Source organism: Priceomyces carsonii, assembly GCF_900007245.1.
Source record: "Priceomyces carsonii strain CBS4050 genome assembly, scaffold: Debaryomyces_carsonii_scaffold_6, whole genome shotgun sequence".
Classification (NCBI taxonomy): Eukaryota; Fungi; Ascomycota; class Pichiomycetes; order Serinales; family Debaryomycetaceae; genus Priceomyces; species Priceomyces carsonii.
This window is the reverse complement of record NW_026946679.1, coordinates 163,836-180,031: the sequence shown is the minus strand read 5'-3', so window position 1 is coordinate 180,031 and position 16,196 is coordinate 163,836. Positions and strand designations below refer to the sequence as shown.

The 16,196-nt window shown below is 36.1% G+C and overlaps 7 protein-coding genes across 7 annotated transcripts; 2 read left to right on the top strand and 5 right to left on the bottom strand.

Annotated features, from left to right (window-relative positions):
- Nucleotides 1-230: 230 nt before the first annotated feature.
- PRCAT00005133001 (fungal specific transcription factor domain-containing protein) lies at nucleotides 231-1,985 on the bottom strand (the record flags this gene model as incomplete). The annotated part of the gene is made up of 1 exon (XM_062955183.1): nucleotides 231-1,985. The coding sequence occupies one exon, from the start codon at nucleotides 1,983-1,985 to the stop codon at nucleotides 231-233; it is 1,755 nt and encodes a 584-aa protein (XP_062811812.1).
- A 594-nt stretch (nucleotides 1,986-2,579) lies between these two features.
- PRCAT00005132001 (M20 family metallopeptidase) lies at nucleotides 2,580-3,827 on the bottom strand (the record flags this gene model as incomplete). Its single annotated transcript, XM_062955182.1, has 1 exon — nucleotides 2,580-3,827. The coding sequence occupies one exon, from the start codon at nucleotides 3,825-3,827 to the stop codon at nucleotides 2,580-2,582; it is 1,248 nt and encodes a 415-aa protein (XP_062811811.1).
- Nucleotides 3,828-4,213: 386 nt separating this feature from the next.
- PRCAT00005131001 (uncharacterized protein) lies at nucleotides 4,214-5,791 on the top strand (the record flags this gene model as incomplete). The annotated part of the gene is made up of 1 exon (XM_062955181.1): nucleotides 4,214-5,791. One exon carries the CDS (start codon nucleotides 4,214-4,216, stop codon nucleotides 5,789-5,791), a length of 1,578 nt encoding a protein of 525 aa, XP_062811810.1.
- Nucleotides 5,792-7,454: 1,663 nt separating this feature from the next.
- PRCAT00005130001 (uncharacterized protein) lies at nucleotides 7,455-8,978 on the bottom strand (the record flags this gene model as incomplete). The annotated part of the gene is made up of 1 exon (XM_062955180.1): nucleotides 7,455-8,978. The coding sequence occupies one exon, from the start codon at nucleotides 8,976-8,978 to the stop codon at nucleotides 7,455-7,457; it is 1,524 nt and encodes a 507-aa protein (XP_062811809.1).
- Nucleotides 8,979-9,393: 415 nt separating this feature from the next.
- Nucleotides 9,394-10,800, bottom strand: PRCAT00005129001 (metal-dependent hydrolase family protein; the record flags this gene model as incomplete). Its single annotated transcript, XM_062955179.1, has 1 exon — nucleotides 9,394-10,800. The coding sequence occupies one exon, from the start codon at nucleotides 10,798-10,800 to the stop codon at nucleotides 9,394-9,396; it is 1,407 nt and encodes a 468-aa protein (XP_062811808.1).
- Nucleotides 10,801-11,157: 357 nt separating this feature from the next.
- On the bottom strand, nucleotides 11,158-13,119 carry PRCAT00005128001 (uncharacterized protein; the record flags this gene model as incomplete). The annotated part of the gene is made up of 1 exon (XM_062955178.1): nucleotides 11,158-13,119. One exon carries the CDS (start codon nucleotides 13,117-13,119, stop codon nucleotides 11,158-11,160), a length of 1,962 nt encoding a protein of 653 aa, XP_062811807.1.
- A 1,077-nt stretch (nucleotides 13,120-14,196) lies between these two features.
- On the top strand, nucleotides 14,197-15,699 carry PRCAT00005127001 (fungal specific transcription factor domain-containing protein; the record flags this gene model as incomplete). The annotated part of the gene is made up of 1 exon (XM_062955177.1): nucleotides 14,197-15,699. One exon carries the CDS (start codon nucleotides 14,197-14,199, stop codon nucleotides 15,697-15,699), a length of 1,503 nt encoding a protein of 500 aa, XP_062811806.1.
- Between the last annotated feature and the right edge of the window lie 497 nt (nucleotides 15,700-16,196).

Sequence of the window (16,196 nt, the reverse complement as noted above, 5' to 3'; positions counted from 1 at the left end):
TAAAGACATTCTCTATGGCAACTTTAATACTCTATTCTATAAGGATAAAATAGATCATTAGGTTCATGAGCTATCTTTATGCTCCATTTATAGTTGTTCTCTCAAGAAAGATTTAGACTCCAAATTATCGCATGCAGCTTGCCCCATAAAGTTATCAATGTTAAAAATGTTTCCCTCTGTAATAATTCCTACTGAAGCAGTTATTTTCATCTAGGTCACTTAGATTAGTATCATTTAAAAAAAGCCTTTAGTTCTAACATGCAAGGTTCAATGACCATATCAATATCATTTTTATCACACTTCATGGACTCACTGCCCAATTCAAATTCTGTGGAAGCATTAGAATACGATTTTAAAGCAGACCCATCTATCGAAGAAATAAAACTTTCAATTTTCAAAAGCTTTGCCTTAGCATTTGGATTTCCTTGAGATGTCAAGTGTTTTAAGATTTTCAAACAAGACTGGAAGTTAGTACAAAATTCTTCATTGGGTTCAAGTATCATCCCCATTGCAAAAGTCAATGAAGCACTATAGAGATAGTCTGGATCGAGTACTCCATGTATCGCTAAAGTTGTCTCTTCGTAGCATATGCTTAAAATATTAAAAGTGAGTACAGCTGCGTTGAAGCACACCGTTAAGACGGTCATTAAATCTTGCGAGAGGTCTTTGATAGACCACTTTTCTCCATTTTGGTTGCATGTAATCTGCTCAAGAACAAGTTGATACAAAACAGGCACTGTTGATAGATGAATCAAATAACAACAATTCAAGTGTACAGAATACTTCAATCTTTTCTCTTTTCCATCACCTTGCTTTCTCTCATGTAAATTTAACCTTAGATTCGCAGTTAAAGTCTTATTCCAATTCACCAATCTTTGAATTATTGTGAAAATTGGTTCCATAAAAGACTTTAGATTTGTCTCTCTTCCATTATCAGATGACCTTTTAAGATAAATATTATTAGTTATCTCTTCAGAGATTTTGGAAAGTTCAATATAATGTTTTAAATCATCTGAGTTAGGAAATGTCGATTTTGTACACTTTCCATCCCATGTAGAGAGCATCTTTGGATAAGGGGCAGTAATCTGGGATAAGTTCAAAATTAGGGGATGACCCAATTTGACACATAAAAATCTGTTTGAAGAAAAGGCTGACCACCATATTCGACATCGTTTCTCACATTCCACTTCGCTCAAGCCGTTGTATGAGGATCCTGAATGAAGTGCTAATTGCAAGGATAAAACTATTCCAAAATTGGAATACAATATCGCGTTACGATCTTCATTCACTGCTCTGAAATAGTAAGAGCATACGATAAAAACAACAACTAACTCAACATCATTAATATCCTTTATAGGAAAAATTTCACATATTCCAGACATGAAGAAGGGCAAACATGTTGTATCTTCTTTTGCATCAATATCTATATCCGCTTTTGGTTTAATACCAGTATAGTGCTGACCTAATCCTAGGAGGACGAGGATCAATGGCCTAAGCGAGTTGTTTGAAAGTTTGGAAAGTTGTAAGTATCCTTCCGAGCAGCACTCCTGGATTTTAGCAATTAGTTCCTCCAATTCAAAGGGAAGATAGATAGATGTCAAATAAAAATGTGTCTCTTCAATCATTTTAAAAACGAAATCAGTAGGTAACTTTCGGAGTAACTCATTAGGAATATGCACTTTTTGTTGTTCTCGAATTTCCAAGCTATTTGGACTCGTATTATTGGGAGATATATCTTTACCATGTACCTCAGATAACTTCAGAATTATGAGATCCGAGGAACCAGACTCCAAGAATAACTGCTGCGAGCAAACTGGTTCAGAAAATTTCAAGCCGTCGTCATGGCGCTCTTCCTGGTTTTTATCAAAATCATTTTCAAATCCGAAAGATTCATCATCTGGAATTTCAGTCAGAGAATAATGTTCCATGTATTCGTAATTTGCAAGACGATTCTCAAGTTCTCTAATTCTATTTTTCATTTCCATTACTGTAGAATAAAATATCGAGATCCTTCTTTTCTGGCTCTTGTACTTACAGGGGACCCCAGCCTTAACGCAGCTCTCACAATTTTCTCCTCCTCCACATTTAGATTTTCTTCTTTGACACCTTATGCAACTAAAACGTTAGTAATCACAACCTCTTAAATTAAAAAAATAAATAAAAAGCTCACTCACGCTAATTTTGATCTTTTCTGTTTACTTCCACTTATATTTCTATCGTGCTTCGAATCAGGAGTCTTTTTTGACATACTATTATAGAGTTTCTCTTGCTCCAATAAAAGTTACGATCCACTAAATTACATAGATAACGATATGCATTTTTCAATTTTGTGTCATTTTACGGATTTTAAGAATTTCGTCCGTGTTATACACCAAGGCTTTTGTACTTTCTAGTAATGCACAGTGCCTCGGTAATAATCATTCATTGAGGTAGGTGACCTAAGCCTATTGAATTATTATTTAGTTATCTATCTATCGGTTAACGTGATTTTATAGCTTTTTGAATAATCTCGGCTCTAAAAAAAGAATATATTTAAGCGATTACTAAAAGATTGCATCAAACTCTATATGTTTGGTGCTTTACTTTTTTTTGTAACCTCCGCAAGCCTTGACTATCACCCTCATAAAAGTTTTTATACAATCAATATAGTCTTCTATATCAACCCGTTCATCTGGCATAGTGTTATACTTACCTCCTGGTCCGCAGACCACTCCTTCCATTCCTAACTTTTCATATAAATGGCCAGCATCGCTTCCATAGAAGCAAGGTGGTTTAAGAATACCTCTAGGTTGATCTATTCCTTTTTCGGCCTTATAAGATGCATTCAAAATTCTCACGATCTCTGCATTTTCGTCAACTTCAAATGGTGGCATAAAATCTTGCTTGATAGTTGATAGCTCGTATTTCATATGGGGATATTTTTGTTGAACTGATTTCAACTTGCTTTCAATGTCATTGATTACAATTTCATTAGACTGACCGGGAGCATATCGTGCAGCACCAGTAATAGTAACAAAATCTGCGACTTGTGGAGGTCTCCAGGTTTCATAATCTCTACCCAACCCACCTCTTATGGACCCGATATGGCATCTATTAATACTCTCGTGCTTTTCAGACCTAGCATCGGAGAATGTCATATAAGTCAAAGACTTAATAACATCCATCGAAGCTAAAATTGCATCTGTAGCTTCTTCTCTTTTAGACATATGCCTTGTATCACCAATAATGTTAATTTCAAAAATTGCCGACCCAGCATGCATTGTCAAAGCACCGACGTCAGTTGGTTCGCAGTTTATAAAGAAATCTGCAGTGTCTTTGGTGATAATCTTGCTTTCCAAAAGTGCAACTGTACCTACTCCTCCCTGCAATTCTCCCACAACGTAAGTTAGTACAACATCTCCTGACACTTCAAACCCGGAATCAATCAATGTTTTAACAGCCATATAATATGCACAACAGCCAGATTTCATATTGGAGACGCCAATACCATATATGAAGTCGTCATCAACAAGACCCTCATATGGATCGACCGTCCATCCTTCTGTAACAGGATTGGTATCCACATGACCATTGAATAATAAACCTTTCCCATCATATTTTTCAGTTCCTTTCCACACACCAACCGAATTAGCTCTCTTTGATCCATCAACCTTGTCGGAAAATGGGTAAACAGACGCATCTAAACCAATCTTCTCCATTGCATCGTTCATATATTGGATAGCAGACAATTCTCCAGTTGCTTTGCTTTGTGATTTAATGCGGATAAAATCTGATAAAAACTTTAAACATTCTTCCTCATTAGGTTCTGGAAAAGTAAAAGTAGCCATAGTTTCTTACATCAATTGAGCTATGATATATATAAAACAAATTTCTTTTTCTCTCAAAACCCAGTTGAACAAATGAACCAAAATAGTATCTTTTTTGAAAATCCGCTGGATTCTTGAAGTACTTTAAAGTTATCAGTTATGGCGTATCCATCGGTTATCAGCTTCCGAACCTGCATAAACAAGTTTAGAGTCTTATCTTTAGCGCGCCAAACGAAGCTCCATCCTGCAATTTTTTAGATAACGGTTTTTCGGTACTTCAATACCGATTTGGTATCAGATGCGAGGATTGACTACAATATGCTATTATATATTATGTATATATATATATATATATCATTCATATCATTGATATCATTAAATGAAGTTTCTAGTTAATATTAAAGAATATGGGTTCTGACAAGGACACTTCTGTCGAAATCGTTGTTTCCAATTTGAAATCAGAGGAACAGAAAAGTAAACTACACGATGATGACCTGATTCGTTCTGATAAATTTGAAAATGGAATTCAGAAGGACAATATTGAAGTATATATTAAAAAAGATGATGAGGGTTTCACTGAGGATGAATCCCTAAAAGTTGCGAGGAAGATAGATTGGCACATACTTTGGATTTTGTGCATATTGTACGGTATTAATTACGTAGACAAAGCAGCACTAGGTTGGGCGGTGTTATTTACATTTGAAGAAGATTTGAAGCTTGAAGGTGATGACTACTCATGGGTCTCTGCCATCTTTTATTTCGGTTATTTAGGTGCACAATATCCTTCTTCTTATGTTTTACAAAGGTTTCCTGTTGGAAAAGTTATCTGTGTGTCTACTTTTTTCTGGGGAGCAATAATGTTGGCTCATATTGGAAGTCATAATTATGCGGGTATTCTTGTATGTCGTTTCTTACTTGGTGTATTCGAGGCACCTGTGACGAGTGGTTTTGTTCTTTTCACCTCTACTTTTTATACAAGAAAAGAGCAAGTAAGTCGTACAATGTATTGGGGGTCAATGCAAGGAATATTTTATATCATATTCAGTTTTATTTCTTATGGCTTAGGGCATGTTACGAAGTCCGTGCTCAATGAATGGAGGTTGATATACTTGGTATTGGGGCTCTGCTCTGTCGTTGCTTCAGTTATATGGTTTTTCTTTGTTCCTGATTCACCTGAGAAGGCCAAATTTTTAAGCGTTAGAGAAAGGGAGGTTGCCCTTCTTCGAGTCGCCAAAAATATGACAAGTATAAAGGAACAAAAATGGAACTTTTCACAAGTTTGGGAATGTGCTTTTGATCCTAAAGTATACTTTATAATGACATATATAATATTTTGTATGATTCCGAATGGAGGGTTGACCAATTTTGGTACTATGGTTTTGAGTTCAATTGTTAAAAATAGGGTACAATCTATTGCTATATCAGTTGGTAGCTCCTTTTTCTCATCAGGTCAAATGCTAATCTATTCGCTTCTTTCCCAGAAGTATAAAAACTTGAGAACAATTGGTATGACTGCACCATTGATAGTAGCAATTGCAGGAGTTTCTTCGGTTTATGGCACGGAATCACACGGAAACAAATGGGGAAGAATGGTTGCATATTGGATGATAAACTCGTATGCTGCGACATGGCCCTTTGCTCTCAATGTAGTCGGTGTGAATTTTGCTGGACAAACAAAAAGGGCAGCAGTCTCTCTGATATTGTTGATTTTCTTTTCAGTAGGAAACATTATTGGACCCTTCTGTTTCAAAAGTTCTGATGCACCCAAATATTCAAAGGCACTAGCAACTATTATTGGATGCTTCTGTGCAGCTTTTTTTATTGGAGTGACTCTAAGATTATACTTGATTTGGGAAAATAGAAGACGGGATAAGCTATATGGTGATGCTGAAAAAATCCTGGAAGATGAGAGGGTTGAAGGAATTATAAATGGTTTGAAAGATCAGACTGACTTAGAAAATGTCGATTTTCGTTATGTGCTTTGAGATGTTTATCTAAGCAAGATGAAAATCAAGCACAAGTAGAGAGTCACATTTGAAACCATCGATTTTCAGTTCATTATTAATATTAATGTTTTCTTTAAGAGGCATTTCTTAAGTAAGATTTGGCCTTCACAATTACCTTGATAGGTTAAGAAAAATGGCGCAACGGTATTTGAGTGCTTTTTTTTTTTGTCTTTTGCTTCTCTCCAGCTATTACTTCTAAGATCTGTCCCTAAGTATTAAGTATATTTACCAGTTACTACAATGTCAATGCTACAAGATATGACAGAAAACACTGTATGATTTGATTTCGTCTTAACTTTTAGTGAATTGACCTTTTTAATTTCTTAGTTCTTGTTAGTGTCACATTGACTTCAGAGTTTCTCTAAAGTAGCTGTGAAAACAAGTGTACCTATAAATATAACGAAACATGTGGTTATGTAAATAATCACTAAATAACGATATTACTTAATCAGAAAAGAAAGTAAGTTCCTATATTTTGGATGGTATTAATCAACATGTCCTGGGCCATATCCTAAGCGGTCACCTACCATCGCTGCTCTTCCATTATAACTTAGAAACTAACATATTCTCAATGGTTGGTCCAACGAAGGATGAAAGAGTAAGAATCATCATACGCGAAGGAGAAATACTGGCTTAAAGCATCCTAAATCAGACCATAACGCATAGTGCGACAAGCCCCCCTCCCTTCTTAGACACCAATATGGGTGACTAGTATTGAAAAAATTAATCACTAGTAATTTTAAAGATTTTGATATGCTTGAAATTCTACGTACTTTTTACCTCTTTTCGATTTTTTACTACACCTGAGTCTCTCTTGGAGCAAAAGCTAAACTAGAAGTAAGGACTTCAGAGGTGTATGTATTTCGCAAAGCAAATGCTTGACAATAGCAAGTAATTTGTTATCATCTCTTGAAAGCACCGGCTTATAATTTTGTCTCTGCTATTAAACAATGTTCAGTAATCGCAGTGTAGGAAATTCTCTGTACTTCCTTGCTAATTCTTTCCATTGAAGCTTTTCGGATAAATATGTAGTGACAAATCAATTCAAATTTTCACTAGTTTACCAGTTTTTACTCTGTTCAGAATTCCAACTTCTTTAATTACCATATTATAATGGTAATTCTCTGGTAACAAGCATCGCTAAGCTTCCTATTTTCTTTACTGCTTTTTGAACAAGCCAAATAATTGATATAGCAAAGAAAAGAAACTAGTTTTTGATTTACATATCTAAATTAACTCAGTCCAATAAGTTTCTTTTTCCACCGAGGAAAACATCACTAGAGTATCGTTACTGTGGTAGATTTAATATTTTGCAAAGCCCAAGAAGGTGAATATTATAATGTTCAAGTCAAGTTTCAATTTTTCATACTGCTTTTCAAAGCTTGGTTAATTTATGGTCCTCCATGAAAGGAACTACAAAATCTAATTTTCTGATGCTGGATTTGAAACTTGTTCATTTTTGAAGTGAAAAGAATTATCAGTTATTTAATATCAATAGCTACAAAGAGATTTAAAGCCAATCATTAAAAGGACCTAGAAAGCATAAACCAAACTGACCATCGTAACTCTTATGGACTTGAGTCCATTTGCTGTAAATAAAATCATGAAAAAAAACTTATATTACTCCAGATTGAATCAAATCTCAGTACGAGTATCTAAAATATGGATTCTTTTTATCCGTTAAATCCATAAATTCTGAATTTTCAACCTTTTCAATATTGTTTTTCTCAATAAATTTATCGCGATTAGTATTTTCCCATTTATTGAGAGCGACGTTTAATATACATAGAATCAAGCAAACGGCCCATAAAGTCAACGAAACAACCTTCGCCTTGTGATAGTATGGTCCATCATCGAATACTTGAGGGCCAATAAAATAAGCAAATGCCATCGACAGAAAGAGAAGACCGTTCGTAGTCGTCTTCTTTGTGTGTCCTGCCACATTCGATGATGCCATTGCACATATAACTGCAAATGGGGTCGCACTGTTACCGACTAAAATTATGTAGGCGACTAGTTGTCCACTTTTCTTGTATAATGAAGATACATCCTGCAATCCAATCATAAGAGCCATGCCGAACAACGACACAATCATAGCTCCAAAACAAGCAAGGCTTTTGTTCTTATATCTACTTCCTATGTAGCCAAAACCAAGTGAGCTTATAATTTGGAGAAACCCCGATGGTAAGGTTTGTAATAGCAATGAAACATCTACCCCCCATCCATAAGATTTTAACATCTGTGATGCAAATGATTGAATACCAGCCACGGGTATTTGCGATGTAGCCATTAAGCAGAAATACATCCAAGTTCTATAATCCAAAATGGCCTCCCAAAATTGTGGCCATTTGAAGACTTTAGTACCAATCCCTTGGTTGTTAGTTCTCAATCTTTCAATGGCAACTCTTTTTTCCTCTCTGTTGAGAAATCTGGCCGTTATTATGGAGTTATCCATAAAAATAAACATCAAAATGCCCCAGCATATTGTAAATGCCCCAATACCGAGACACAAAATTTTCCACGAATGCATCTTCACATGTGTCTGCAATTCGCCCCTATAAGCACTAAAGGCCAATATGGATCCTAACATAGATGCGACACCAACAGAAGCAAACCAGAAGCCAGTTCTGGATGACTGTTCGTTACTTTTATACCACTTCGATGTTATCAAAACTAAACCCCCCGTCGTTGGAGCCTCAAATACGCCCATTAATGCCCTCACAACCATAAGAGACGCAAAAGAATTACAAGCGGCCATACACATCAATGTCATACCCCAGAGGACACCAAAAAATGCAACATATTTGCATTCAGGGAATTGCTGCATCAAACGATTGTGGGGATATGCTGCAACCAAATACGCTGCGTAATAAATAGAGCTGGTCCAAGCATAGTCTCTACCTTGCAAATTACAATCTTCTAAAATGCCCATGATAGCAGCGTATGACAATGCCTGCTTATCTAGGTATTGACAAAAGTACATCGAACACAACCATGGTAAGATATGGAAATCAATTTTCTTCAAGACATTTTTCTCTTCTAATACATCTGGTTCATACGCCCCATCAACAAGATCCAAAGCCTGGTCGGCACCATTTCTTGAATGTACGCTATCAACAGGCGTACTGCTCACGGAAACATTTAATTCTTGCTTCAATTTATTCATATTGAAATTGAAGTGTTATCGATGTGCTTATTACTTTTAGACCACATCTTAACTTAATATATAATTTATATTGAATATACTTGTTCTCAACTTAACGTAGCGATAAGATAGGTTTTTTTCCGAGAAGCGTTGTTTGATGCCGGAAAACTTACTCAGGTATATCAATTATTCGCATCTTGTACCCCGTCGTCCAGAATAAAGATAAGAGGGGAAGTGATAGTTGGATTTGCTGACTCTGAATTTCGAAGTCGAAGGTAAGGTAGTGTTCTGATTAACACAATCGAAAAGTATGGTGATATGATTCAATTTTTCCATGTTATATAACTATACATTGTTGGTTAACCTACAACAAATTCAAGCTTAAATTTTATCAATTAATAAGAATCTTAAGTCAAAATTATAAAATCAAATTTCACTAATCTAACATCACCTCCATAATAGGGATTCCATTTTTCTTGTATACCGTAGCATCTTTCATAACGAAGTCAATATCATACATGGTTTCAAATGAAAGCCTTGGATCATCCTTAACTGCTATTAAGTCTGCAGCGACTCCTTCTTCGATAAATCCAAACCGTCTCCCTATCAAGTCCCCGCCACATGATCTCCAACCGTTGTAAGTGGCTGCCCTAAGAACTTCGACTACTGGAACTCCGGCCCCTACCATAAGTCCCATCTCATGAGCGTTACGCCCATGAGAGAAGGTACCTGTGTCACCACCTGCGGCCATATCCACCCCTAAGTCGTAAGCCCTTTTTACTCTTGCAAGCATGGTCCCCATGTTTCCTTGAAAAAGTTTTTCACAGACAGCCAAAGTCGGCACGAAGATACAATTTCTCTCTTTCATTGTGATAAGGCACTCATCATCAGCCCAATACGCATGTTCTATGGTTAGTGCACCAGCTTTAGCAGCCATTATTGCGCCTTCTTTTGAACCACAATGGGCAGCAACCGCACATTGACTTCTCCTTGCTTCATCACACAACGAGTTCATTTCTTCCTGCGTATATAGGATAATTTCAGGGTTGGGTACTTTAGGTGGAAACTTCACGGAACCAATATAAGGATGCTGCTGAGCTGGAGGAAAGCGTAGCACTCTTTTACGGTAATCTGCGTAGAATTTGATAATATCAGCTCCCGCCCCGATCCTTCGTCTTACTGCAGCTCTAACGCCCTCAACTCCGTCACATCGGTCGTAAACTTCTGGTACCTTGGTGCCACCAATGGTGTTTTCCGTGCGCACATCGTATGAGGATGTAGACGCAAGAACTTTCGTAGCTACATACAATCGTGGCCCCACGGTGATTCCACGATTGATAGCATCTCTAATATTAGTATCTGCATCCTGCATAGATTCAGATCCCAAATCCCGATAAGTTGTATAACCTGCGAGAAGAGCCCTCCTACAGTGGTTGACTGCTCTAACGATCCTTTCCGCAAAAGATTCATCTCTCTTCTGTTCAACAGATTGTCTTTCTGTGTATGAGTGCAAAAAAATATGAGTGTGTGCATCCACAAGACCAGGTAGGACAAATTTACCCCGTAAGTCGATATCTGGATGTCTTATGTCGGTTGGTTCTTGATCCCTAGTATAAACCTTTATGACCATGCCAACACTTGGATCAACCACGAGTGAAATATTTTGCTTGAAGGTTTTCATTTTGGGATCAAATAGTTCACTGGTGTGAATTGTGAAGGGCAAATCAGGTTCTTTTATCAACTTTCCCGCATAGTCATATTTTGGGCCTTTTAAAGTATTTCTTTCTTCAGGAAAACTACGGTTATGCTGAACAACTCCGTGACCAAGACAATCGCGGCACATAGTACTTATTTTTCTTATTGCTTTAGTTTGCTTCTTTCAAACATTGATACAAAATATCATGTTTCCTTGCTGAGAGATATACTTTATTTTTTCTGATGAGTTAGCGAAGTTTTTTCCGTTTACTCTGAAGATCTTAGCGGGATAATATGCAGCAAGATAAGGAAAATATTTCCGCAGGAAAAAAGTGATTCAATTTATTACAGATTTTTTAAATTCGTCCCAGGAAAGATTCAATAGATAATATTTTTAAGACAAAACAAAATTAAACTAAAATCTACACTATGCTTTTTATTTCGTTGGGCAAGACAGATATGGGCCAGCTTATATGAGCATGATAACAAGAGCGATGTCCATCAGTTAAAATGTCAGAATATTAGTGATGTTCCATTCATCGTTCCAATTGTTTTCAATACCAACTTTGATAGCATCAAACTGTTCAATATCTTCTGAGAATAAGAAATCATTGCTTTGTTCTAAACCCATAATATTCTCTGCATTTTTACCAAAGATATTTAATTCAGATTTTTTTGGGTTATCACCGTAAGGAAAAAGTAGCTTGTTGATTTCCTCTGTAGTCCATTGTTCATCATTTTGACGTAAAGAAGAATTATTATCAATAACTGTAGTTCCATATGCCTTATGGAAAACGCAACCGCCTATTTTTTTTAAATGATGATAACATTCAGTAACAGCAGGCCATCTCTTAGATAACATCAAGAGCAAGGTTGTGCAGTTCAGGTATTGAAGCTTGATTGAATCAAGTGAATATTTAGAAACAACCCAGTCAGTGTCATTCCAGATAATATCTAAAAGACAGGAAGCGCATTCAATTGTGAAATATACCCCGTAGAGAACGTAGTTAAGATTGCAGTTTATAGAATGCTCTAAGTGCATATTTATCAATTCATCGATTAGCTTAAGAGTTTCCTCTTTTTGTTGATATGTTGGGTTCATGTTTGCTGGCGATTTTCTTTTCAATCTTAATTTTTGAATTACAAGGTTGATGCTTCTAAATTGCAATTGATGAAGCTTTTCAAATTCGTGTGCCTTTGCATACCATTCTTCAAGCCTATTTCCTATATTCTTTACCCAATCATCAAGTGTAAGCGGAAATATATCCTTCGCTAACCATAGCACGTCAATTATTTCAGATTCTAGTAGCCTCATTTCGTAGAAATGCATTGCAGCAGCTTTAGTAGCAGTCTTATCTACTTCGATTCCTTGAGAGCTTATATATTTATCCGCAACTACTGAAGGAAACTTGGATGTGACTAAATTATTATCTAGATAGAAAGGAACTCTTGCTAGAGAGCAGAGAGCCCTTTCCATTGAATGTGTTATCATGAAGAGCCTTCTTCTTGTATCTAATTCCAATGGATCTACGCAGGTATCTGGTTCTCTGAATAAACCTAACGCAATTGACATCCTGCTAGCAATTCCTAATGCATACCATGTGTCACACGCTACTGGGTTTGCAAATGAATAATGGCAAAAGAGCAAAATCACCGTCAAGGTTTCATAGCTGTCTTCCCATTTTAAGGCACTAAGTTGCTGAATAGCTGTGACAAAGAGAGCATTAGATGACCCAATCGCTTTCTTTTCACTTTTCCATAATAATGTACATGAGCTGATTGCCATGGCTAACGACACTACAATTATATCCAATGAAGGTACTTCTCGTTCTTTATCAAAAACTACATTGTATGAAGTCCTCAATTGTACTTCAGAAATGCATGGATACTGAGGTAAATGGTACACCGTGTAGTTATTGATAAGAAACTCCGAGAACTTTTTAGGTATAGACCTGAGGTCTATTGGAGAAGCCTGTATTCGGTTTCTTTCCCTTGAGTGGATCGTTTCTCCAAAAAATGGAGCAGGTAGCGAATTCGGTCGTAAAAACAACGACGAGAAAAGTATTCCTTTGCGACTAGGGGTCCAAGTAATCAGTTCTGAGATCAGAGACTCCTCTACACAGTCTAATAATGGTTCACCAATGAATTTGTATAAATCTGTGCTGTATTCTTCGTCGTTCTCTTCCAGCTCATCATATCTAATATTTTTAATTCGAAAATATGTTTCTGACAATAACTCGACTTTTCTCAGAAGATAGTCCACTAGGCATCTGGGAGCAGGCTTTTTCGTGCGAGGGTTATAAGCAAAGCAAGTTGTATTTTTTGTTTGGCAGTAAGAGCAAGCAGGATACTCCATATCGCATTTTCTTTTGCTCTTTTTGCATGCATAGCAAGTCTTTATGGGTCTGAAATGAGATTCGCTAGCAGCTAAAAGTTCGGTTTCAAAATTATCACCGAAGCAGTCCATGGTTTATTGATGCTAATTAAGATTCAAGTAGATTACCAGATGACTTTGATTCAATTTTTTTTTGGGATTAGACTTGGACTCTATCCAGTTGAAATACCGGCTTCGAAGTAAGATTCTATCTTGTATCTTCAATTGGGATAGATTAGAGAGTTAATCGATTATTGAGCCTGAAAGTGATCCAAAAATTATAATGATGTCAGGAGTTTAAATTTGTGTGCAGAATTTCAATGCTACTTAAAAGAGTAGCGTTATCGAGATTAGTCTCGATATGGAAATTGCAATCACAAGATTGAAAAAATGAGTTGATGAATAATTTGATATCAAGTGCCCCAGTATTACTTCGACTAAAACTATTATACTGAGAGAGTATTTAGAAAGTATATGACAGTAGAATCATCCGATGGGGGTTAAGTCTTAGAGCACATATTTGCAAAATTTGGCAAAGAAATGGTGCTCAAAACGAAACATTGTATGATTTGGTATGGATCATTCAGTCCTGCCAAAAAAAATTGAGTCTAAAAATACAGCTATTATTAAGGATGACACTAAACTTTTAGGACATGAAAAGATAACTTACTGAGGAATAATCACCCTTACTCGATACGAAGATGTAAAGTTTCAAATGCAAATGGTGAAAGTGAGAATTGAGTTACCTACGATGATGTCCACCTATCAGAAGACCGAAATTAAATATCTTCTTTGGTGCGAGTGAAGACCCAGCGACATAAGTAAGCTTTATCTAAAGTTTTACTCACTCTTAAGAACTTTCTAATATTTGCTAAATTTAAGTCAGATATCTCCGTTTGCGATTCCGATCTTGCGGAAAAGTTCCGTCCATTAAAAAGCTCGAATAATTCTTTTGATAAAAGATTCTGAAGATGTTAAGTATGATTCTTATAATTTCAATATGATTCAAACATGTAGTAGGTGTCAAAAAAGACGAATGAAAGTAAGTGAAAGCCTTGGAAGCAGTGCAAATAAATATAAATACTGACATGATAGTGTGATTCGTCCCTCCCAGCCTGTATCAGATGTTCTGAGGATGGTATAGAATGCACTTATTTCGATTCTTCTATAATGCGTGACGTATCACGTCTAAAAATCCATCAATTATGCAACAAAATTATAAAATTAAAGGACTATATCAAGCTTCATGAGAACAAAATTGATTTGAGTAATGCAACTCATTTGAATTCGAGTTCACCATTAAAGAAAATTGAATCGACTAGTATTAAAGGACGAAAGGAAGTTCGCAGTTTAACCAACACCTCAATGAGATCAGGTATGGTTGAGTTGACTATGATTGAAGAATCTAGCAAAACAAAACACTATATTGGTCCTCTGAGCTCACTAGCTGTATTATCTTGGGCTTCTTCGGCTTTGAATAAGAAAGTTGATTTTGGTAAGTATAGAACGCTGTTTGCTTTTTTGGAAGAAAACAGTCAATTTTCCGAAGACTTAAGTCAAAAGTACAAATTCGAAAAGATATTACTTACTCCCCAAGTTACTCGCATACTACTTCAACATTATTTCGAGCACATATACCCTAACTACCCAATATTTGAAAGATCATACTTTATATTTGATGTTAAGATAAAAAACCTTCCAAGTAAGAAACGCCTCTTTGTGTTGTATTCATTATCAATTTCATCATGTCATTTAATGAGAAGTTTAAAGCAGTTTTATCCTATTACGTTAATGTTACAACAGTGGACTTCGGAGCTTTGTAAAGATGTTTTAGCTGAAAATAGCGCTGAATCATTTCTAGCATTGATTCATGAGTGTATCTTTCAGCTTTTTGAAACAAATTCGCGCAGTCTCTGGCACATATTGGGACTCTGTACCAGGTTTTGCCTCAAATATGGATATCCAAGATATCTATCCGAATCAAGTGAGGAGCTCCGCGATTTAAAAAAGGCAATTTTAATCTTGTATGACATTGAAACGGACGTTTGCCTTTCACTCGGAAGACCATCAATGCTTACGGCTCAGAAATTTAATACTGAGAAGTTATCAGAGCATGAGAAAGCCATAATTGAGAGAAGTTTGAACAGAATTACTTTATTTCGCGTACTATTAAATTCAAACTTAAAATGCCCATTCTCCGAAGACTTGTTCAATATAATGAGGGAAGATCTAAAGAGAGACTTTTCGTATTTGTTGGAGCTCTGGCTATATATTGGGTGCCATGTTTTGCATGAATGTAACAGTTGTTCGTCACGACATAAGGAATGGTTCCATTTAATCTCGTTCAGTCTAATTAAATACGTTGATAAAATTCATACTTTATTTACTATGAATGAGATAGATTGCATCTGGCTTACCACTACTAAGGTCTTCACAGCAGGTATTGTATTCATAGTCGTCCTAAGATTCTTCAAGACGTCTTCTAGATTTAAGATCGATGTTAAAGAGCTATCTAAAATTGAATATGAGTCATATAATTATGTGGTATCCAAGTACTCTATAGAAGCCTCATTGGAAAAGTGTAAACATATTTTAAAGGACTTGTCTTTTTTCTGGGTGCGAGGCAGGATTTACTCCGAAGTCTTGAAAGATTTTCAAGATTTGGTTAACTAATAATTATATTAACTATAGATTTCTCTATCTCCACGTGAAATAAATAATAATCCTACATCGATTGTCGATATAAGTATTATTTTTGGGCCAAGTAATACTCTCGTTCTCCTATACCACTCTTTAGCCAGCAATCTAATATTTCATGGTGACCCTAGGTGCTAGAATCGACTGAGTTCATCCAGTTTGGAAACAAGCTGTGATGTATCGTTCGCTGTATTTCGCCAAGTCCGATAACCATGACTCTTACCAAATAACCGACAGCTGCTTTGAAATTTGATAAGTTGCTACTTGCTGCTTCTTATAGACAGGGAATACCAAGAGAAACTCCAGTTTTTGTCTTTCCGAAGATATTCATAATATCTGAACGTTCCTAGAAGAAAGATAACGAGGGGCAGAGTAATCTCGGTAATATCATTGGCATTAATTATATATGTTTAGCTCACTAAGACAAGCAAGCTTAGCTTTGATCCCATCAAGAAAGTTAATAATTATTCTTT